At 47.3% G+C, this 23,272-nt stretch overlaps 1 protein-coding gene across 1 annotated transcript in view; it reads left to right on the top strand.

Moving 5' to 3' along the window:
- Positions 1-19,219: 19,219 nt before the first annotated feature.
- The window catches only part of TSHZ2 (teashirt zinc finger homeobox 2), a gene marked incomplete at its 3' end in the record, with an annotated part of 245,039 nt that continues 240,986 nt past the window's right edge, over positions 19,220-23,272 (top strand). The window contains exon 1 of the mRNA XM_084247438.1: positions 19,220-20,025. Within this exon, the coding sequence (XP_084103564.1) occupies positions 19,986-20,025 (40 nt within the window). The 5' untranslated portion in view covers positions 19,220-19,985. The remainder of the gene's footprint in view (positions 20,026-23,272) is intronic.

Below are 23,272 nucleotides of genomic sequence, written 5' to 3'. Positions count from 1 at the left end.
GCTGTGACTGGCTCAGCTGTTGTGGCTAAGTCCGAAGACAAACACAGATAATGCAACTATGGCCGCCAGCACCCATCCCTGGGGCTGGAGCCTCTTCCCAGAACCAAGACACCTTCTGAGGGTCACCAGCGTGCTAGTTATTAGGCTACTGTTACTCAGCCCACACTCCTCGTTGTGAAGCTGAGGGCTGGATCCTGCAATTGCATGACTCCTGGGCCACCATGACATGAAACGGTGCCTGAGCAGAATTTCGGCCCAAGTCAGGCTGGGAGTGATGATGCCTACAACCAAGAATGCTCTATGGTCCTTTAAGTGTGTAGAGTGCAAAACAGGATTCGAGTGTCTGTCCATTATGGATCAGTGGGAAAAGAGAGGGACATTCTTTAAACCTTTTCTTCAAAGAAATTTGTAAATACGAGCTCTCAAAATCATCTCAAGTTGTCTCTACTCTGTCCACATTCCGTTTCAAGAAACTCACTTGTGTAGAGCTGATCTTTACAGATTACATGGAGCAGAGGGGCGTCTACATTCGTTGCTTGGAGAGCTATAGGAGTGGAGACAGCGTAGAGGCTACAGAAGCCTCCAGTCCTCCTGGAGCAGAGGTTTCTATGTGGATTCTGGGTTCACACGTCAGCTGCCTCTCTCTTGCCCCGCAATGCTGAACACAAGGCTCATCTGTTTCTTCCGCAGCAAAGTGAAACTAATGAGGGCACCACCCTACACAGTGGTGGAAGTTGGGTAAGGTAGTGCGTCGGGGACAGTGCAGTTCCTGAGCCTGACCAAGTCTTTATGCTGAACTAAAGCAAATACTCAGCAGATCCCCAAACGCCCTCCTGATTCGCACTCACCTTTTGGGTCTTGAGTTGCTGTGACTTCCACCTCGGTGTCTGCAGGGAGTCACTGGCAGGAATCCAGCCATCGGCCCTAGCTTCCATCTGTGCACTGAGTGACGAGGACCCAGAAAGGAGAGTGCTCAGAGCTCAATACAGTGTGGTGACTTTGCCCATAAGGGCTGCTTTATAGCTGTCTGTAAAGTAGCCCGTCAAAACGCTGCTGACAGATGACCTGCTGTAATGAGCAGGAGAAGGGAGGGCACTCGGCACATTCCACCTGGTGGGGACACCCATCAGGGAAGGGCATTCCCATAAAGCACAGTGATTTTCTCTTCCTTCCTCCCAACTCCTCCTACTTGAGTTCTTGCCTCTCAGTTTTCAGCCCCTGTTCATTCACTCATTGTTTTCATTGAATTATATTTTAATTTACTCATGTATTCACTCAACCATTTATTCATGAATTTTTAATTACTCATATAGCAAATATTTATTGGGCTAATCACTGCAGTTGAGCGTTCTTGAGCCCTTTCTCTATGGTAGATTCCTGGATAAGTGTGATAAAACTAACAACCATGGCATCCGCATTTATTGAGCATTTATCCTGTGTCAAGCCCATGATAAGCGCTGAATGCGAATGATCTCATTTTATTGTCACAAAAGTTGTTTGAGATAAGTTGCTGTTATTAACAGTATTTTTGCAGGTGGAATGAGGTGTCTCAGAGTGTTTAAGTAATTGCCTAAAGTCACACACTTAGTAAATTTTCGGAGCTGGGTTTCCAAATCATGTTTATCTAATGTAACACGGGCTCTCTTAACCATTACTTGCGACCATTGCAACAGATCTAAACTCCAGTCTTTTAAATTCTTGTAGAGTCATAAATTCAGAGGGAAGGTGGTACTTGAACTGTGCTGTAAGGTATGGGTAAGGACTAGTAAAAAAGTGAATGATTTATTCATTCTGATAAAACCACCTACTAGACAAAACAGCAAAACAGAAATGCACAGCACAGTGGTGCCTCATTTTTTCCCCAGGATAGCTCATTAAAAAGGTATTAATATGTCATCAGCCATTTGACAAAACTAAATGGTGACTTAGAAATCTTTCCATTCATGGTGATGGGTCGCCCAAATTGAACTGGCTTGAAGAATAATGGAGCTGAATAATGCATCACTAGAAAGGCCAGGGCAGGAACAACTTCAGGTACAGTTCGATCCAGCATCGTCAAAGACTAGCTATGTTTCTTCCATGTTTCCTCTCTGCCTTCACAGCATCAGTTACTTCTTGGGGCTTCAAATGGGTCCCTGTTGGTGCTTCCAGGGCCTTCTGTTTCAAAAGTAAAGAAGCTGTTCCAGTGTTTGCATCTTCACTTCACACAGACCACAGAAGGAATTGCTTTCAGAGAAGACTCTTCTTTCCCCCCAGAAGACCTAGAAAACTTCTTGGGGGGTTGTTGACTGGTTCTGATTGGGTCTCTGTTCATCATCGATCAAATCATGGTAGTCAAAGGAGCTGGGTGAGGTAGGATTATTGGCTTAATCAGTCAGGATCCACACCTAAAACTGGGACAAGGGTTGATACGACAAAATGGCATGACTGAACCTACGGGAGAACCAACAGCACAAAGCGCACTCTGATCAGTGGTGCTAACTGAAAGAGGAAGACGAGCAGAAATTCACAAAAGCACCTGGACCCATAACACCAAACAATTCCTTTTCTTCGTTTAACTATCGAGTGACCAGTCTTTTCCTGAAGCACACAGCAGTGCCAGTTGGCACAGCACTCAATGGCTAATCTCACCATATTCATTACCACCTTGGAAGCATTTTCTACACTCAGGGCAATACCAGTTCTTGAACATGAGTAAATGTGGGAATTTTTCCTTCCCGTCGTGCCTCAGAAGTCCCACCTCTCAAAATCTTTTGGCGAGGATTCTGTCACTACCCCTCTTTCCATCAGGTTGGCCCCTACCTGAGCCAGAGATGTCAACAGGCAACATTTCAATTAAAATCAGATTAAATACTTTGTGGATGTCAACCGCAATTCTTTCCGTGTTGTTTATTCGACCACAATTCCTCCTGTGGTATGTCCATTGCCATTCTTTCTGGGGTATTTCGATTGCATTTGTGTTGTTTATCTGACAAATGTGTTTGGCATGTGTAAACTGCTGTGACCACGATTCTTCTTGTAACATTTTGGGAAAGGGAAAAACCTGCATGGCTCAGTGGATGACACAGTTTGCTACAAGTCGTAATATAAAAATTTGAAATTCTTAAACGATTTAGCGTTTCCCTTTCCAGCCACATTATCCATCACAGAGAAAAGATATTCTGGGAGGAAGATTCAAACCAACGAAATAATAAGAGTATAATTTTCACTAAACAAATGCATGCATAAATTATCACAGTCTTCTCCCATAAATAGTGACACTAATAGAGCCATAGCATGAGATACAGGAAGGGTTGCCATGTTCTACAACAATCCATCTTGTCTGGGAAAGGCAGAGTTGAGAAACTTGATCAGTTAAGCCACACAGCTGTACTTCGGCACTGTCCGGCGTTACTGACAGAGAGTGTGTATCTTGTTTCTTGTCTAGAGGAGGGAGATTGTGTGTGTGTGTGTATGTAAGATGGAGGCACCGGAGAGAGAGATGCTTGCAATCTTTGGCATGATCGAGTCCATACATACATGTTACTTGGTTTGCACATAATTCATAAAACAGGGAAATTTCTGCTTAAGAGTTTAGATTAACATTTTAAAAATCTAGAAGTTGTTCCTAAGGAGGGGAAACAATGGATTGAGTCTTATAGAGGTTGCCTCCTTTAGCCAGTTTGCCTGTCTGTCTCAGTGGCCACTGTCCTCTATTGCCTCAGAGTCAATATAGTCCATTTGTTTCCTCCCTGGACACACCAAGCAGTTCAGTTTGTGACCTGTAGTATGATAAAAGCCACACAGACCAATAATCTGGTGACTCTTCAATCCAATGTCCTTTTAATGATTGTCCAAAATATGTAGTCAGTGACGGTGAAGAGTTTGATTTTCTTTTAATAATTTTGTTTTCAGATCACAAATCCTTACAATTTAATTCATTGGTTGAAACAGAGTCCATGTTCTTTACAAATGTTCAACTTCCCTGCAGTCTTAATTTTTCTTTGGCAGCCTTTTGTGTGACTTTTCTGAACCAAGCGACTTCTTGGGAGGTATATTAAAAGGTTTAATATTCACAATATAAATCACATCCCTTGTAAATCACAGCACACCACACATTCTATGGTTCTGGAATGTCTGCTAACCACAACTGCCATCTTTGAATTGACTACAAATATAGTGCATGTTACTTACAAAAATCCCCAGCAAAAATATCCCAGCCTAATGAATGTTATGGTTTTGTAGCTTTGCCTATTTCACTATACAGTGGTTTGTGTTTTTTTTAATCAGAAAAGGTCAAATGTATGTTTTCCCAACTTCTTTAAATAATGTTTCTAAGCTCCTTACAGATTAACACCCTGGGCAGCTGCCTAGTGGACCCACCCATTACTTCACTTCTGTGAGGGAAAAGGAAGGTATGATAGAAAAATCACTGGGTCATAGAATGTGTGAGCAGAAAGATCTGGCATTGGGAAATCTGTGAAGCAGAATTTTGAGAATTTTCCTTTTTTTAATACATGCATTACAAGCTACTCTCAGCCTCCTGTTTTTATTGCATATTCAGTGTGGCCTCCAATTCCAAAGACAGAGAGCTCTGGCCCCCAATTCCAAAGTCAGAGAGCTGTGGCCCATGGACCGGACTGGTCAATAAAGTTTTATGGGAACAGAGCCACACCCACTCATTTACTCATGTAGTGCTCCTGTTGCACTACAGCAGCAGAGCTGAGTAGTTCGAAAGCTATGATCTGCAAATCTAATATGGCCTGCAAAGTGAAACATCTGCTGTGTGGTGCTTTAAGAAAAATGTTACCAACCTCTGATCTAATTCTCCAACATGGTAGAAAAAATATTATTGCTCGTTAAATGGATTTTTGGAATGATTTGTTCCTCCTGATCTAAACGCCCAGATTTCCTCTTCAGGACACCGTGACACTAGTAATTATCTATTCACGGGACATCTTCACAGTATAAACTGCTGGGGGAACCTCTATTGGATTTGACTGCAACAATGACTTTAACTGCAAGTAACAGGATACTTTTAACTGTGGCTTAAACAGCAAAAATCTCATTATCTCACCTAATGAGAAGCCAGGGTACCTGGGTGCAGGTTTTGGTGGAGAAGCCCAGGTCATGGTCCCAGGCTGCGTCTGGCCTGCACCACCTGCTCAGCTCACTGACTATTCACACATGTCCCCTCATGGTCAACTTATGGCCATTTTTTTTACTCTGGCTCCAGAAATTACATCCTCATAGTACGTTGCAAGCAGAATAGAAAGGACAGGAGCACTTAGCTAAAGTTCTAGCTTTCTAAACCCCATAGAAAACTACCAACAGACGCCCACCCCATTATATTTCCTAAACAGAATGGACCACATACCCTCCAATATTTTTCATTGCTCTAGTCCCAAAGCTCAGACATGATGGGGAGCTAGGAGATAGTCAATAAAAGCATGTCAAATGGTAGAAGGATGTCTCAACGAATGAATGGATGAATAGACAAAAATTTTCAAATTTATTTTCATTTGGTCCTTAGTGGGTAACAGAGAACAACTAAGGATGTTACTGGTAGTAAAAATGTTACAGACTATCACTTTCTCTCCACCTCTTCATTTTACAGACGGGGAGAATGAGACTCAAAACAGAAATTATTATGGTTTCTGATTGTCCAGCATTGATGTCCCCTCCTTTTTGGTAACAACTCCTTAATTTAATTTTGATCCTAATATGACTGTAATAGGACGAGGGCAGCCTTGCTCCAAAGAGAGAGCACGGACCCCAGAGTCAGTGGTATTCCACTTTCCTCCCCCAGCACCTGCTGCCTCCACACTGGGCCTCAGTGATGATCTGGAGTTGAGGGTAGGACACCAGAATGCATGCAAAGCTTCGCAGGTGGTACCAGGAGAAAGGTACACTGGTCTCAGGTGGCTGGGGCAGGGCTGAGAGACAAGTCCACGCACAGGGAAAACCAGGATATGAAAAGCCAGATCAGTGAGGTCGTTGATGAGCATCTGGAGGTAGCAGCTCCAGATACTCTAGCTCAAGGACTTTAAAAAGTAGCAGAAACCCCAATTCAAAAGGCTCTACACGATAAAGGGAACTGTTTTTGACGCTTAACCCTAAGTGTAGATGCAGGGAACATTTACTCAAGAGCGTGTCTACCCAGTGGATGGACCGGCTGGCTCATCAAGACCCTTGGCTTGTGTGTTTACTCCATTTCCTTTCGGGACTTCATTGTACCTCAGCCTCCTCACAGTTAGATGGTTGCCAGGAACACCTGCTCCCCTCCTGGGTGAGGAGATGCAAGGGCCATGCTGGGTGTCTGAGATTCCTCTTCCCTGGAGCTTCGCCCACCCAAGAGCCTATCACTGTGAGCAAAGCGGAACGGAAGGCTATGACTGGCTGACACCCTGGTGCAGGGGGCGGGGTCTGCTTTCCAAGAAGTACACAAATCAAATCAGAAGAGGTAGATACTCAAGTGGAAATCTGGGTTATGTCAGGAAGATGGATAGGGTGAATGCTGGGGGTGGAAAACAACAGTGGCCATTACAAGTATTAACTCCTGGACTTCTGAGTTATGTGCAGCCAAAATTTTTCCTTTTGTCTTTAGGCTAGTTTGACATAATTTTCTATTCTTTGCAACCAACGGGTATTTATTGATGGTGATAAATGTTATAGTTCAGAATGGAAATAGGCCATTTCTGAAAGACATCACCTAGCAACACACATTCACTTCCCTTCTTCACTTTTCTTCATGCCACATTCACTCCCCAGCACACGAGACAGCGGGTGATGTATGTTCTATATTGTCTTGTTCTTCTCATTAGAGAATAAGCAGGGCTTGGCGTCTGCATCCCCCTCCCAAGCGTCTCTAGTGATACTTGGTCTATAATATGTGTTCAGTAACTAGTTTTGAATAAGTGAATGAATAGATGAATAACTAGCATCATCTGATCCTCAAATATCAGCTGGCCCACTCGCCAGAGACGACACTGGAATCCAAGACAAATGAAGGCAAATCCAGCGTATTCCTAGTCCTCCATCTTTGCCCCAGCCATAGGAATTCTCTTCTTCCAGCAACCAGCTGTTGCTCCATCAAATGGTACCACTTGCTTTCCCCGGTTCATCTATTTTCTTCAAGTCCTTGCCCCTGCTGATGTATTTGTATTCCAGTTCTTCTCATTTACAGCTGCATGAGAAAGATACCAATGACCCTTTGCTGGGTCCCTTTATCCACTACAGGTCTTTGGGCTTTATCCTGGTCCTATGCCTGTAGCCCCAGGCTCCATTCATATCTCTCAATAGGAACTTCTGGAAATCTCTCTCTAACTTTCCCAAACTTTCCAGTATGGGTCAGAGAACATCCTATTTTCATTCCAGCCAATCATCCTTTTGGCTGACCAACTGGAAGAGGCTCACCTGGGCAGTGGTCTTGATATTCAGCGGAGATACCTGCAGGTATTCAGTTGGGCTGCGTTTCCCTCGTCCTCCCAGGCTGGGCCTGAGCAGACACTGCCTCACAGACGCAGATGGCATCCAGGTGTGACTTGCCCAGCTGCTGCCCTCCTAGACTCTTAATAAATTTTCCAGCTGAAGTGGGCCTTGGTCCATGTATCCTCCTGCATGCAGCACTCTCTGCAGTGACCTAGTGGGGACACCACAGGGACAGGATGGCCCTCTAAGGATCCTCCAGGGGCCCTCTCCTAGGGAGTCAGGAACTGCTTGAGCTATAAGAACATCATGGAAGAGGGTATTTGATTTGAACACATTGCTATCCAAACCTTTATGCTCTGTGAATTCAACCACTAAGCATTCATTCAAAAGCTTGATGCTATGAGCCTTTAAGTAGTATAGGCATTTGCTATAATTACATTTTTCTAATTATTTGCATTTTTTCATTTGAAAACTCACTCTGTATACCCTTTGTCAACATTGGATCAGCAACGACCACACCTGGAACTTGTCCACATTAAAATCTTGGGATTCCTCATCCCAGGTCTAGTGAATCAGCAGGGAAGGGACTCAGCACTCTGTATTTTAATAAACTCTTCACGGTTTGATGCACAGCATAGTTCGCAAACGATTGGTTTAAAGCTACCTAATCTGTTACCTTAGGTATCAAACAGGAGTCAAAATATGTGACATAAAGTTGTTGGAGGGATTAAGCTCAATAGATCTTGCAGGGAAAGCACATAGCAAAGTGGCACTTAGTATGCACTCAATATATGACAGTTACAATTAATATTATTAGTGTTAGTGTTAGTATTAGTATTGGATTTCCTTTCTGAGTGGCCAGTGTCTTAGTCTATGACTTGACATGTGGAGAGGGAAGACACTTTAACATTCATTTTTATAAAAATAACTAATTTTTTTGAGGCTCCCCTCCCTCATGCCAGACACTGGCTGAGCATGTCATGAACATTGTATTTGATCCCCATTTTAAAAAATGCTAAGAGAATGGTGCTATTACCGTCTGCCTTTTACAGGTGAGAAAACAGCTTAAGTAACTCACCCAGAATAACACAGGTAGTGAGTGAAAGAGCCAGAAAAAGAATTCAGTGTGTCTCCAAGTCCAGGTTATTAAGCATCTCACACACCACGTTTCCAAAGTGATTTGCAAAAAGGACGAGGTGGGTGTCCATTTTCATACACTGGTATCTCACACAGTGTTATTTCAGAAATCGGCTATTTGATACAACATCTGCATGAACGTCATGGCTGTTGATTAATGATATGTCTCTCAATTAAATTTGTGCCTGAAATGAGCTTTGTGAGTTGAGGTTTTGTAAGAGGCCAAGGCGAAGGGAACCCCCGGGCTGTCCTCTGTGATGCTTAATTTCTGCCCAGGCCCGCTGGCAGGACAGCCATGAAGGGGTTGGTTTGATGATGATTACACTAAAGACAGTTCAGCATCTGTGACCAGAGTGGTTGCTTCTGGGGTGCAGTTTGGGACACTGATTCCCTGGACGCAAAGGATACATGCAGGTGTCCATTACTAAGGGAATCAGCTAGAGAAAAAACTGCCTCCTTTAGGTACGGAAGGTAAATCTTCAGGCAAGGATTAGAAAAAGGAAATGTAGAAATGTGGCCTGTAATTACCATTAAGTATGTGTTAGCAGTCGTACTTATTAATATGGGTTTGAGGGCCCAGTGATGAATGCCAAATTTATACCATTTTTTTCAGTTCAACAAAAAATTCCAGCACATAAAATACCAATGACATCCTGTAAAGCAATTTAAAAAGGGGTAAGAAATGTCTATCAAAGGAATTTCAGAATGAGCTGCTGAACTTATAAAATAAATATATTTAAGCACCCATCATACGTGTGTGTGTGTGTGTGTGTGTATGTATGTATGTGTGTGTATAGGATAAAGTGTTTGCTTTATCCTAGAGAATGTTTAAAGGCACAAACAGCCCATGAACAAAACCCTGTAGCATTTCTTATTTGATTGTAGCAAATAATTGTAGCCTTTATTGGAGAGTTTCTGCCTAAATCTTAGAAGCTGGGCCTCAGAGATATGACAAGATCTTCCGTGTCATGTAAAACTTCACCGTGTCCCTAAAGTGACAGTATCAACAATTGTAAGGCTCCGCAAACACTAGTTTTGGCTTCTGCCTTTTATTTTATTTTTCCCCCTCTCTTAGCTCCACCCAGCCAGCTCTTGAAAGGCCTTCTGTTCTGTCAGCCATAATGACATCTGCTGGCGGAGACAGGAAGTCATAAATCTGTAGGTCCCCTCTCAACCAAACCTTGTTAATGCTGCCATTTATCACAGGGGCTGGGGTGCCATCTCTGGAGGGCTGGACGCAGGGAGTCCATTTTCTCCCATACCCCTTCCCCAGAGAGCAACCATTTTACAAACAGCCACTTTTTCATCTCGCATTTGCAGAGCTGAAAGTCAGGCAGATGCAAACCCCATCGTCCGTGTGAGGTTCTTGGAAAGAAGCCACGATTCCGGGCAACAATAGACTCGACTTGATGTGTGGGGGCTACAGCAAGGCAGTCCTGACCGAGTTCTGTCCTTCTTCCTTTCAAATCGGCCCCTAACTGCTTCTTGGAGTGGGATGGAGATTTCCTCCCTCTTGTTTTCTCCCTCTGTCTCAGCATATGTCTCTTTTTCCCCTCTCCTTCATTTATTTTGTTAATAATTCCTTATTAAAGTAACATTGCCTGATGACATTATAGGAGCTGCAGGTGTGTATCATTATAAACCAACATCTGTAGAGGCTACACTAAATTGCTATGAGGGTTACACTGGTTTTTAAACATTGTATAAATGTGGGTGGTGGTAGCACCCCTGTGGAACATTCCAGAAATGTCAACTGCACAGCAGTATACACCCCACAGTGCTCAAAATCTACCATCACATACCACCGACCCACTTTGTCCATTTCACTCCCCCTCCTGCCCACCAAACTCCTTCCACTGTGCTTCTTTAAGGACAAAGTTTGCTACAGGGGAGTTGAAAAGGAATATTTAAACTCAGAGTCACTTTTGTTATGAACTAATGGCGATTGCTGTTGGGGTTTTATTTGTTAGGAGCTCGCGGTGTCCCGAGCCTTGATTTCGGCTCCGTGCGTGCCAGGTACCCAAGCACTGCACAATATGAACTTGCTAATCCTTGAAACATTTTGAGGTGCTGAATTGCTTTAGTTGTCCCCTTATGAGGAAACTGAGGCACCGAGAGGCTGGTGACTCGCGTTGGAGCTTTGGCTGCTCGACCTGTGGTCCCAGGTTATCTGCTCCAGCTGTGAGACATGCGGCACGCAGATGCCAGCCTGGACCCACGCAGTCAGCGGTTGCATTTGAAACACGAGTGCCACGCGACTCCTCTGGATGGCAGAGACTGTGAAGCAGTGGGAGACACTGGGGTTTCCACCCTCCACCCCATTGGCATCTGGGGCTGGGTCATTCTTGGTTTGCAGGGTCCTGACCTGGGGGCGGCAGCACCCCCAGCTGCCACCCTCTAGATGCAAGTAGTGCCCCTGAGTTGTGACAAGCTCAGATGACTCCAGACCTTTTCTGGGGGAGAAAAATCACCCCTATTGGAACCCGAGCTGGTCAAAGTGTGTCTGAAGACTGGAAACATCCCTGCAGGAGCTCGTTAGAGACACACATCTGCAAACCTCAGCCCAGACTCCCCAGACTCACTGAGCTAGGATCTCTAACAATGGGTGCAGGAATCTGTTTCAACTCTCCAGGAGAAGATATATAGGCTAACATTTAAGAATCGTGAGACCTCAAGCTCTGAACAAGAGAAAAGTAACAGTAAATGGGCAAGCTGTGGCCGCAGCAGGGGAGGGACAGTGCCTGAGCACTGAGCGAGCCAGCCCAGGAGGCCCAGCCAGGTTCCCCCACAGGCCGCCCCCATAACCTACGGTGAGGTAGCAACCTCTGTGCCTCAGTTTCCTCATATGTGAACCCGGGACAACCAAGGCACTTCACCTCCTCGAAACGTTTCAAGGATTAACAAGTTCATAATTTCCAGTGCTTGGGACAGCGTTGGGTGCCGAGTGCTTCATAAATGTTCACTACTATTATTATCATTACTATAATTTGCCTGACTTTACCTAGATTTTTTTTTTTTTTTTTAGTTTCCTAAGAGTCAGCAGGTGCTTTATTTCCTGCCTCCTCCGCAGCTACCAGTCCAGTGCCTGCCGGGACAGGCGCTTAATGGAACATTAGTGGGGGGACAGGAGACACCTACTGAGAGTGCAGTGCTGGGAGGGGGGGGCATTGCACCATCACAAATGGCTGGGATTTGTGCTCGGTTGCCTTTGTACTTTCTGCATGAGAATCCAAGCTTCCCTGATTGGTTTCTGTAAATTGGCACCCTTGCAAATGAGCTGATGTTAGTTTGGTCTCTCTGCATGGGTCAGGTTGGACCTCAGATTTAGCTGAAAGCTCTTTACAAACAATAGTCCAGTCACCGATGCTTATAAGATAATGAAAAAGCTGAAAACCAGAGAGTATTTTCTATGTGTTAGGTGAGGTACTGCATATTTTACAGCAGTTCATACTATCCTCTCTAATCCCTAATGGAATCAGTGATATAAATGTCCCCATCTTGCATAAGGAGAAACTGAGGCTACGAGAGAGGCCAGATCACCTGCTCATGGTCATAGTCTAAGGTGGTGAAGGTATTTTTTCAATGCAGGTCTGTCAGATTCAAAACCTCCATGGACCTTTCTTGCCTGGTGGTCTCCTGGTCTACCCAGAGTGGTCTTATATCCTAGGTTTTCTAGAACAACTCTCAGATTTGAGTCTGATCACATACATGTCTTTCCTTTTAAAGCTCAATGTGTGGTAATACTGAGAATTCTGCTTTATATCCCTACTAAAGATACAACAGGGAAGAAGAGAGAGATCCTTGTCCCTAGGTGAGCACACTTGTGCAGAGAAAGGACACAGGCAAAATCAGAGACTAAAAAGGACTTAATAAGCAAGTGCTAACACATTATTATAAACAACACGGCTAGATAAGACAGAGCACCTGAAAGAGGATGGTGCTAAGAATTTGCCTCTGTTGGCTGCATTGCCTGGATAGTCACTGAAGTTCTGCTGGGCGCCTGGCACTATGAGAAGTGGATACTTTGCAATGACAAGACAGTTTTGGTTCTGGGCCTCATGAAACTCACATTTGGGGGCAATTCCAATCTAGCAGACCTTGCCTGGTGCCCTGCCCATTTCTTCACGCCCCAATTTAAGGGCCCACACTATGGCTCTTTGCCTGGAGGAAAGGACAGGAGTGGCCTGGGGCCATGACTGGCAGGAGTCAGTGGGTACATACCACAGCTCTTTTCCAGAAGGAGGGAGATCTTGGAAGCACATGATTTACATCGACCTCCAGTGTTGCCAACAGAGTTAAGCTCCGTTTGCCCATAGTAAAGACCTAGTTAATAATAAAGACCTAGTTAATAATACACATTATTAACTTTATTAACTTTTCCACTTCCCTACCAGAATTTTCTAGGATCACACCCCAAATAAACCACAGACTCTCAAATCTTTATCTTGGATTCTGCTTCTTGAGAAATCAAAAGCAAGACACACATAGCTTTCTTTCTAGAAAGAGTTCACAACAATTCTGGACTATTGGACTATTTTAAGCCTATGGATGTCTTGGTCTGATTGGCCTTCCCAGCTTTGGTTAAGGAGGAAAGACAAGCTGCATTGATAAGCAAAAACATCATCCAGGACATGTCACGTTGACATAATCCTAGCAAGCAATGGTGGAATCTCATGAAATTTTAAGGACAATAGGATGTTAATGCTTAATCATAATAGGTAAGACATGTTCCAGATAAGACAGAAAGGTATTCTCAGAGCAAATGATATCATTCTTTATTTGCTTCTGAAAGTCTAGGGTCTCCTGTGGGCACACAGTTTTAATGAGTCCAGGGAGGAGAGTTTGATGCACAGTTGAGGTGGCATAAAATATACCTGAGCCCAGAACTTAAAGGCTGCTCATCACCTGGTTTCGAGGCTGTTCCAGGGTCCTTACAGTCACTTAATGTCTTTCTGCGGTTAATGAAGCTGAGCAATGGATTACTAGGCCGGCGAATTGGTCTGGATTCTTCTTCAGCAGCAAAACACTATCACCAACTGCAAGTAGCCAACTCCATGGGAGAAATGTGATAACATGTTAAACAGAACAGCTCTCGTAGCCCCAACCTGCCCGCCAGCAATCATCCCCTTTAAAATATACATAATGCTTAATTGCTGTTGCAAAATTCGACACCTAGCCAAATCAAATAGATTGAAAATGGAGAACCCTACAACTGGTGGAGGATTTATTCCTAGCAACAAGCTTGCCAGGGGCCGCGCATCCCCTAAACTTTATTGTTACCCACCTTAACTGCTCTCAGAGAGCAAATTTCAACCAAGTAGAACAAGACATAGAGTCTTCTGTATTGGTTGAGCAAACCCATTCGATGGACTTGGTGTTTTCAGGATATAAATCAATGTGTTTGCATTTATCAAGAGCTAAAAGAATAAAATTCAAACTCAGTGTTGGAACCCACGGCAGACCCACGGTCCAGACCCCCTCTCTTTGGCTGGCTCTTTAAACCTGGGTTCCGACAGCTGCAGCCTTTGTGTCCTGGAGCCACAGAAGTTTCTTCCAAGCCCTGAGGTCGGGGCTTGGCCCTTGGTTGACTGCTGGGTGTCTCCCAGATCTCAGTTAAGATGTCACCTCCTCAGAGAGGCTTTCCTTGACCCTCATCCTAAAGTCAGCCCTGCCCCCAAACCCCTCATTCCCTTCCCAACACCCCTCCCCATTTTCTTCCTACCATGCTCCACAATCTATCTGTGATTTCCTCTTGTTTGATTCCCCCACCAACATGAAGCTGCACCAGGTATCCCTGGAGAAGAGAAAATAATCAGAGATTGCTTTCTGAAAGTTTATAAAAAATATAGTTACTGGGACGGGAGATATCACGAATGAGTTAAATGCCATAAGAGGAAGGCAATGAATTATATCCTCAAGGGCAAAATCGTATGGTACACTGGCTCTCAAACTTGGCTGCATATTGGAATCATCTGGGGGCTTTAAAAAGTATTGCTGGCTGGATCCCACCCCCGCAGACCGAGGTAATGAGTCTGGGTAAGACCCGGGCATTGGGAGTTTTTAAATCACCCCAGTTGATTATGAAATGCAGCAAAATTTGAGAAAACTGCTCTTTTAAATGGAAGCATTATGTATATGCACAGAATTGCACAAACAATAAGCATGCAGCCGAATTAATTTTCACAAACTGAATACACTGGAGTTACCAGCACCCAGTTAGGAACCACAAACCCCAGAAGTCTCCCACTTTCAAGGTAACCGGTGTCCTCCTAGTCAAGCATAGATTAGTTCCGCCTGCCCTAAATGCCTGTATTTGGGATCACACTCTACATTCAGTCTTTTGTTTTGAGGAGACATTTGAATCATGTGGGATCCCTCCAGGAAGACTTCCTGAAAGAGGCAGTATTTAAGAAGAGGATCTGAGGAGGCAATAGACCAGAGAGAGGAATGGTCGGCTGCTGGGGCAGGGAGGCCAGCTCCACGGAAAGAGGCACGTGGGCTGAATAGCTGTGTCCCCATAGTTCCTTGAAGTCTTTTGGTGGGTCTAAGAGATGTTGGAAACCATCCTTCCTTACAAGCATGCTCAGCTTGGTGTTCAGTCATTTCATAGGTTCTTTTTGCGTGCTGACATAGCGCTGTCATAGAGTTGATAGAACTTACATGTTAATAGGGGAGACAGTCAACAGGCAAATACATGAAGAAGATATTTACATGGTGCGCTAGGCGGAACCCAAGAATAGACTCCGGAGCTACTCCTGGCAAGTGATGAACTCTATGAACTTGATTCACTTGTACATCAACTTTCGCCCCAGGAGGGCTGCCATGCCTGGCACCTTATCAGAATCTCCTGGGAGCTTTTTAAATCTCAGATATTCTGACCTGCCCTGGGATCTAACACCAGTACGGCCTGTGCTTGTTTATCTGTAGGATAAAAAAAAAAAAAGAGAGAGAAAGGGAGAGGAAACCCTCCAATGATTGTGCCACTGAGCCCGGTGGAAATCAGCATGTAAGGGCTCAGGAAGAAAAGGCTGAGTCATTGCGAACTTCTCATGGCTTTAGGCATCCCAGAATCTGAATGTGGCATCCAAGGGGTCCAGATTTCCTGGGGTCCTCCCATAGTGTTATTCTAAGGCAAGAGCACTTGGATGGAGTCTCCCAAAATTTCAGCCTGTGGCTTAGCAAAGTATTTGCAAATTCTAGTATGCCTCCACCCCGTTCCTCACCCGTGACCATCTCCACATCCCACCTGAACAGTTATTTACTCTCATTGTTCCTCGAATAGTTATTTTAAAAACACAGTGAGAGGTATCCAAGCTTTAGATGGCTACCCTAAGTGGGGAGCATCGCCTTTCATCACGGAAACAGTCGGTCACCTCACTGTGCATCTGATGAAAATAAACTACTTTCTAAAAGTCTAGCTAGGCACCCCGGCCTCCCTCAAACTCTGTGCCTCATATCTGTGGTCCCTTAGAAGAAACCAGAAGTTTGCTAGCGCTTGGCGTGCAAGACAAGGGAGCCTCAAACTGAGACTTGGGCAGATTGAAAGCGACCTGACCTTTCCACCCTTCAATTCAGTTTTTCAATGTCATGTCTACACCACTGAGCACATCTGGGGACCATCATGTGGTGTCTCCCTCTGGGGTCACCAAAACGGCCCTTGCTGGTAACCAAGCCAAGCACCTACAATGATAGCAGCAGAACAATACAAATGAATGACAGAATGCTCTGGAAGTGTGGCCAAGAACACGTTGGTAAAAGTACAGGCAGAACCCCCCCCCCCTTTCAGTGATAAGTCGCCCTCCTCCAATATAGAACCAGCTCTTCAGCAAGAGAAGGGAGTAGAGCAAGGGAAGAAAATTTGAAAAATCCTGGAAAGATTCTGGGAGGAATTTTGTAGCCCAGACCTAGCAGCTCCTGCTGACGACCCTGGTTCTCTCTCCAACGTGGCTCCAGCTCTGAGTTCCCTGCTTACTAAGTCACCAGGACCTTCGATGTCCCTTTAGCAGAAGCTTCCTGAAGGTGGGTATCTCCTATATGTCCCAGCATCTCCTGTGTTGGGTGATGCTAACTGACCCGGGGGATGCGTGTTCAATGGGTGATTCATGCTAACCCCAGATCAGCTTCTACAGAACGAGGAGGCTCCATGGAGGACTTACTGGGGTCCTCTTCTTTCTGTCCAAGTCTTCGGTCTGTCCCTCCTGGTCCTATAACTGCTATGCTTTCTTATCTATGGGGCTGTGGGCTTTTACTCATAAGCTATGGTCCCTACCACGATGTGCCCTAGAGGTGAACTGGGCAGTTAGAATTCACCAGAATGGATACTGTCTTGCTGAGTTTGCCAGCAATAGGTAGGGTTTTCTCTGCCTCAGTTGCCTAAGGACTAGGCTGGGCCTGGGTGAGGCCGCTTGGGTGATTTGGGGAAGGTTAGTTAGCAACTTGCTCTGCTCCACATTCGTGAGAAGGACAATAGAGCGTTTGCCTCCCATGCGGGGCGGCTGGAAATGATTAAACAGCACTTTGCAACCCTGACAATAACATGTTGTGACTGACAAGGAGAGTGGGGAAAGTCAAGTCCAAGTGAATGGCTAAGAAAAATATTTGTGAAAAGAGTCACCCTGGGGAATTCCCCAGGTGTGAGGGCAGCGGAGGCAGGTGGGGCCTGCAGGTGGGAGGCCTGGGAGAGCCCTGGGATGAAGCCTCAACTGCACTGGGTGGGTACCTGAGGGACAGTGAGGAGGGGGCCCCCAGTGACCCCTCGGGCTCCTCAGTGACATTAATATCTAAACCTGAGTGGCTTAATAGTTAGCAATCTTAGGCGCGTCTGATTCCAACCTACACCGAAGAAGAAGAAAAGCCTCTTTAGGAGAAGTTCTCAAACTGCAGTATGCAGGGGCTGCATTGTGGGGCCGGGATGGCTTGCTCAACATGCAGTTTCCCACGTACTCATCTAGAAGTTTCTGAGCTGGGAGGTCTCGGCAGTGGTCCTCAACCAGGGGTGATTTCGCCCCCACCCCAGGGGACACAGAACAATGGAGGCCATTTGGTGGACAGGAATGGGGTGGAGGGTTTTACGTGGGTAGAGGTCAGAGAGGCGAGTCCACATCCTACACTGCACAGAACAGCAACGAATTATGGTCCCAAATGTCCATCGTGCTGGGCTTGGGCGTCCTCCAGGGGAAGGCCCAGGACGTATAAGTTCACAGGGGCCTGGCGGGACTTGATGCGAGAAGCAGAAGCGCTGACCTGGGCCTGGTGTGTCCAGGGCCCCGGGCCACGGCTCCCTTTTTGCGCAACTCCTGGTCCACACTTAGGGCCAGCTTTGACCTGACACTGCCCAGGAAGCCCTGCCTGTCACCGTCCTCCCTTCCTGCTCTCCAGACTCTGCCCCTCCTACGTGCTCTCCTGGCCCAGCAGCGCCGCTGGCCTCCCTGGTGGGCTGTGGTCTCCCTGCATTGAAACAAGCCTTCCTTGAGGTCAGGGCCCAGGCCCCCCACCAGTCCTCAGGACCTCCAAAGGGCCTGTCCTGAGCGGGGCTCAGCCATCCCTCATTGGCTTGAGGGACTCTGGGCTTGAGGGACTCCCACAGTGAACCTGGAGCGACCCCTTTCCGCCGCCTTCACAGAACCTCACTTGAACATTTTCGTGGAGTTTTTCCCTCGGAAATGATCTCATTTGTTTGTCGCCTACTTTTCATTCACTGCACCGATATTTTGTTGGGCACCTACTACATGGCTCGTCCTCTGCCGTCCCTGGTGATGCCCCGGAGAACACAAGAGGCAAAACCCCTCCTCCCATCATATTCTGGATGGGGAACTTGGATGATAAACAGAAACCTGCTTCTCATAGGTGTGACACTGATAAGCTCAGTGGAGACGGGAGTGCATGCGTGTGCATGCGTGTGCGTGCATGTGCGTGCATGTGCGCATGTGAAATCTTAAACAAGGCCACCCTTCGGGAAAAGGTGACATGTAGGCAAACATTGGATATTAGATGTCTGGGGGCGTGGGGGCAACTTGCCTGCTCCCCCATGAGAATAAAAACACCAAGCGGGCCTGCATCTTCCTTTGCGCTCCAGCTGCAGGGTGGCAGCAGCCCAGGCACATACTAGGTGCTTCCTAAGCACCACCCCAACAAGACAAAAGGGAGACTCTGTGCTCAAACTCTCCAGAATCAGGCTGCAGCAGCTCCTCTCCATGCCCAACCACCATCAGCCAAGGGGTGGTGGCTGGAGGGGATTAAACTTAGGGTGGGAGCCCGGAGGGCACCTCGGTGGCCCCATTAGAGGGGTGGGCCTGGCTCAGGCCTCTCCCCTTCCTGCCCCAAATCAAACCTAAGTTCTCACCCCACCCCCCAAGACACCCGCACCCCATATCCCCGAAGCGGGGTCAGCAGCCGGGCCTGCCTCTCCCGGGCCCCGCCGCAGAGTTGGCCCATCGCTCCCCGGCCCTGCGCCCCGCGCCGGCCCCCCACTCTCGGGGCGCCCCCGCCCCCCCCCCCCGCCAGGCCGCGGGACGCTGTCCCTTTAATAGACTCGCGCTGCCGGGCGCTCTGCGGCGGGGAGTAAATTTCTCCCTGTCATCAGGTCGCGGGGAGAGAGGAGAAGGAGGAGTTTGTTAATGTTCAGTTTGCTCAGCGGGATCGATGTTTGCTGGCATCGCCTCGCCCTGTCTTGTGTGTGTGTGTGCGCGTGTGAGTGTGTGTGTGCGAGTGTGTGCATCTGTGGGGGTGTGAGTGCGCGTGAGAGGCAGCGGGGTGCGTGTGTGCGCGTGTGAGTGTGTGTCTGGGTGTGTGTGAGTGCGTGTGTGTGTGTGTGAGCGCGCGGATGCCAGGTTTTCTGTCTTGCCCCGACGCGCGCCTGTCCTCTCCATATCACTCACAGACGGGGATCTGACAGCAGCCACAAACCTGCCGTGAGTGATCCCGCGCCCCCTGCTCGGAGCCGCCATCGAGCCCCGCCGGGAGCAGGAGGAGGGACCCGCCGCGCCGGCCGCCACCTGCCCGGGCCCCGCGAGCGCGCGCGGAGCGTGTGCGCCCCTCGCCCGCCGCGCGCCCGGGCTTGGATGTTTAATAAAGAAATCAAGTGTCTCCACAGTCACCAAAAAAAAAAAAAAAAAAACCAAAAAAAATTCCAAAAAGCAAAAACAAAAAGGGAGAGAGCGAGGAAAAAACATCCAAAACAAACAAACAAACAGGCGAGGCAGGACCGAGCTCCGCGGCCCGCGCGCCCGCGCCGCCCGCCCGCGCCCGCCGCCCCGCCGGGGGGCTCCGGCCCGCGGTGCAGGAGTTGCGGGGGGATCGCCGGGGGCACCGAGGCCGAGAGACGCCCCCGGAGCCGCCGGGCAGGAGGCGGACGACACCCGCGCAGGCGAGAGAGACCGCGGGCCGCGCGCGCGGCTCGGGGCTGGGGCGCCCGAAGTGGGACTGGAGCGGAGTAGAGGATGCCAAGGAGGAAACAGCAGGCACCCCGGCGGGCGGCAGGTAAGAGACACGCGCGCCCCGCGGCCGCCCGGCCCGGGGGGCCGGGGGCGCCGAGCCCCGCGCGCGCGCCCTCCCGGCGCCCGGGCCCCCAGGACGCCACCCCCCGAGCTCCGGGGAAGTTGGCTCGGGTGCCCCGCTCTGCCCCGGGAGTAACCCCATCCCCGCCCGCGGCCGCCACCTCCCAGATCCATCCCTTTCCAGGCTCAGGTTGGGGGGGTGGGGGAAGTTATCCCACCGAGCCTTCCCTCCTTAAACTTTTTTCCTCCACCCTCTACCCCACCCCTAACTTTCTCCCAGACGATTTCTCGCCTCTCAGGCCAAAGTTGGTTGAGGATTTGGGGTGCTCGCCGGGGAAGACAGCCCAGCCACCCCCGCATCCCTGCGCGTGGCGAGGGCCGGTGGCTGCCGGCTCCAGGGACAGCGGCTCCCCTCGCCGGCTTTGGGGCGCGCGGGGTGGGAGGCTCGCCCCAGCCCAGGCGGGGGACTGGCTTGGGGGGCAAGAATTAGGAGTTTAGCTTGGATCGCCACGGTGGGAGAAGCCACCCTAGGAAACGCATAGACCTTTGAATATGTTTTCTGAAAGGATCCACTTTGGGAAATCAGATCAACTCTCTTTTTTAAAAAATAAATAAAATAAATAAAGGCTGGGGGAAAAAAAAAATGCCCCCGGAACATGGAAACAGCTCTGCATTTCCTTTGCCCAGAGCAAGTTGCAAACTTTGTAAATTGATTTGTATGATAGGAACTATCCCACCTGAATACTTACCCCCCAACTCCCCAACCACCCCACCCCAAAAAAAAGAGAGGAACAGGTTAATGGATCAGTACAATAGACCTTCTAGAGGATTTTTTTTTTCTTTTGGGTTGCTTAATTGCTTTTTTAATAGTATGCTGGGGTTTTGTTTCTCGGAAGTGTAATATGAAAGTTCATTTTTCTCCTGCCAGACCCACCCACTGAAAAATCAGCTTTCCACTTGATTGCTAGTTTTGATTTGACATTTGATTGATCACCTGTCATCTCACTGCCTTTGATCTATTCATTCTTGATATATATCAATAAATCACTCACCATGGTAACTCAGAGTGCCGGTGACGCAAGCCTTGCCCTCTAGATTCAGAGCCAGACATGCACAATTATTATCTTGTTTGCCTTTTAATGTGGGCGTTTTTATTTCTTTGTGTCCTTTGGTTGAATCAGGGCTTTATCGAAAAGCTGAAGTTTGGGGTGTGTGTGTGTGTGTGTGTGTGTGTGTTTTCCTTTTCCCTCTCTGTCTTCACCCTGTGGCTTTCACCGATCTGCACCAGTTAAGGCTGGTCTTTTGCAGACTTACCACTCTGCTCCCTTCTGTTCCATCGGGAGCGAAACATGAGGGAGAAGTTCAGGGGAACACTTTCCTCAACTTTGCAGAGCCACCCTTAGAACAAATCCGAAGTTAGTTCCCAATCTGGCAACATGGGTATTTGTGTCTGAACACGCTGGATCACCAGGCTCATCCTTCATTGTGGCCTCGTTCCAGCCGGAACGCAGTACATGGGCTTTGAAATATCCACAGTTTTCTTCCCCCAGAATGCAGAATCGCCTCGGTCACCGAGTGTAGACTGGTTCGGTTCACACTGCACGCGGAAATATCACTTAAAAGCTTTGATGTGTGCATTTTCCAATTGTTTCCCTAAGAGGAAAATAATTAAAATCTATTTAGGCCCCATGTATATTTAGAACTTGCCTCGGCTGGGAGGTGTTCTTTTTCATCTCGAGGTACCTCTGGAAAACAATTCCTCCCGCCTACCCTGTCCCTTTCTACATTTAACTCATTTTTTTTGAAACTTAGCTTGCCTTGCAATCTGACAGTGTTGGGGGTGAGCCCTGGCCTTCCAGGCTCAGGAAAAGTAAGCCCTGCTCCCACTGGTTCTGGCAGCAGAAGTTTCAGTGTAGCTAGATTATTACAGATAACGTTCTTATCGTTGTCCCGAAAGAGCACCCTGGGCAAGAGTCCAGCGAGAAGTGGTACTACCCTGAAAATTATTCTTTTTTTTTTCCCCCCCTTGTTGTTCCGGTAAAGGCCATCAACAACTAGCAGTTATTTAAATTACCAGGATGACTGGACATGTCTCCTGGAGTAAGCTCATTACAAAAAGTGCATTGCTCAGAATCGCTCTACTTTGATTATAATTATCCTCCGGTCGATGAGGAGCCAGGTGTACATACTATCATGCTGTATCACATTATTTAAATTAGATCCTTTGCCTTTCGCTGGGCTCTATGGGTGCTGGCTCGATTATTTACTGTAGTGTGTGTGTGTGTGTGTGTGTGTGTGTGTGTGTGAAAGTTGGGCTGTACTTTCAGTTTTCTAGCCTGTGATAGTCCTAGTGTTTTTACATGTTTGTTTTCATGGCTTCTTATTTTCACTGGAAGATGTGAAAAATCCTTCTCAAAGTGAAAGGGGATGATTCATTTCATGCACACGAGGTCCCTCTCACAGTATTTGCTCAGATATTAATACAACAGATATCTTTGCAGGCCAAGCTTCTTTGCTCTGAGGTCGCAGAGCCAGGCTCTGTCTGCTGAGATGATTATTTACAAGGAAAGTTAGCCACTCTGTGATTCCACAGTTAATACCCAGGGCAAGGGAGAAGGTGGGATGGGAGACCATAGCCTCCTAACTTTTATCACTGCTTAAAATTAAGCATTGCACAACTGTAAGTAATTACTCCCATGGATTGATGTTGAAAGCTTGATTTCCAGCTTGATTAATGAATAATGTAAGATAGAAAAGGCCCGTGAGTGAATCAGAGCTGAGAGTCTTTCCCAAGAACTGTTCGAGGCAATTTGATTCCTTTGCATTATTAGTTTTAAGTTCCATGTTTCAAGGAATCAATTACAGAACTTTCTAATAAAGCAGGTATCCAGATAGAAGGAACAAGACGATAGCATCACTGAGGGAGCGTTGCAATCTTTATTTGTCATATTCCTCCCCCCTTGAAAGGAAGGGCTGTGAGGTAAGCAGTTCTCTTTAAGGAAACAGCCAAGTCAGAACATTTCCCTCCCAAATGTCATTCTTCCTGCCTTCTGAAGCTATGCTGTTTTACCATACTATTACTTCAGGCAAGAAAAAAGTTAAGGAAGCAGCCTCCCGCCCCCTCCCTCAGGGGTGGTGTGTGTGTGAGTGTGCGCTTGCCTCCTTGCTTGTCTATTTCACTCCCCCCTAAAACGCATGCACTTTTCCCCGAGAATCTTGCAGGATTCTGT

This window comes from Talpa europaea, assembly GCF_964194135.1.
Source record: "Talpa europaea genome assembly, chromosome: 11".
Lineage (NCBI taxonomy): Eukaryota > Metazoa > Chordata > Mammalia > Eulipotyphla > Talpidae > Talpa > Talpa europaea.
The sequence above is the reverse complement of the archived record's forward strand: the minus strand, read 5'-3'. Positions and strand labels throughout refer to the sequence as shown.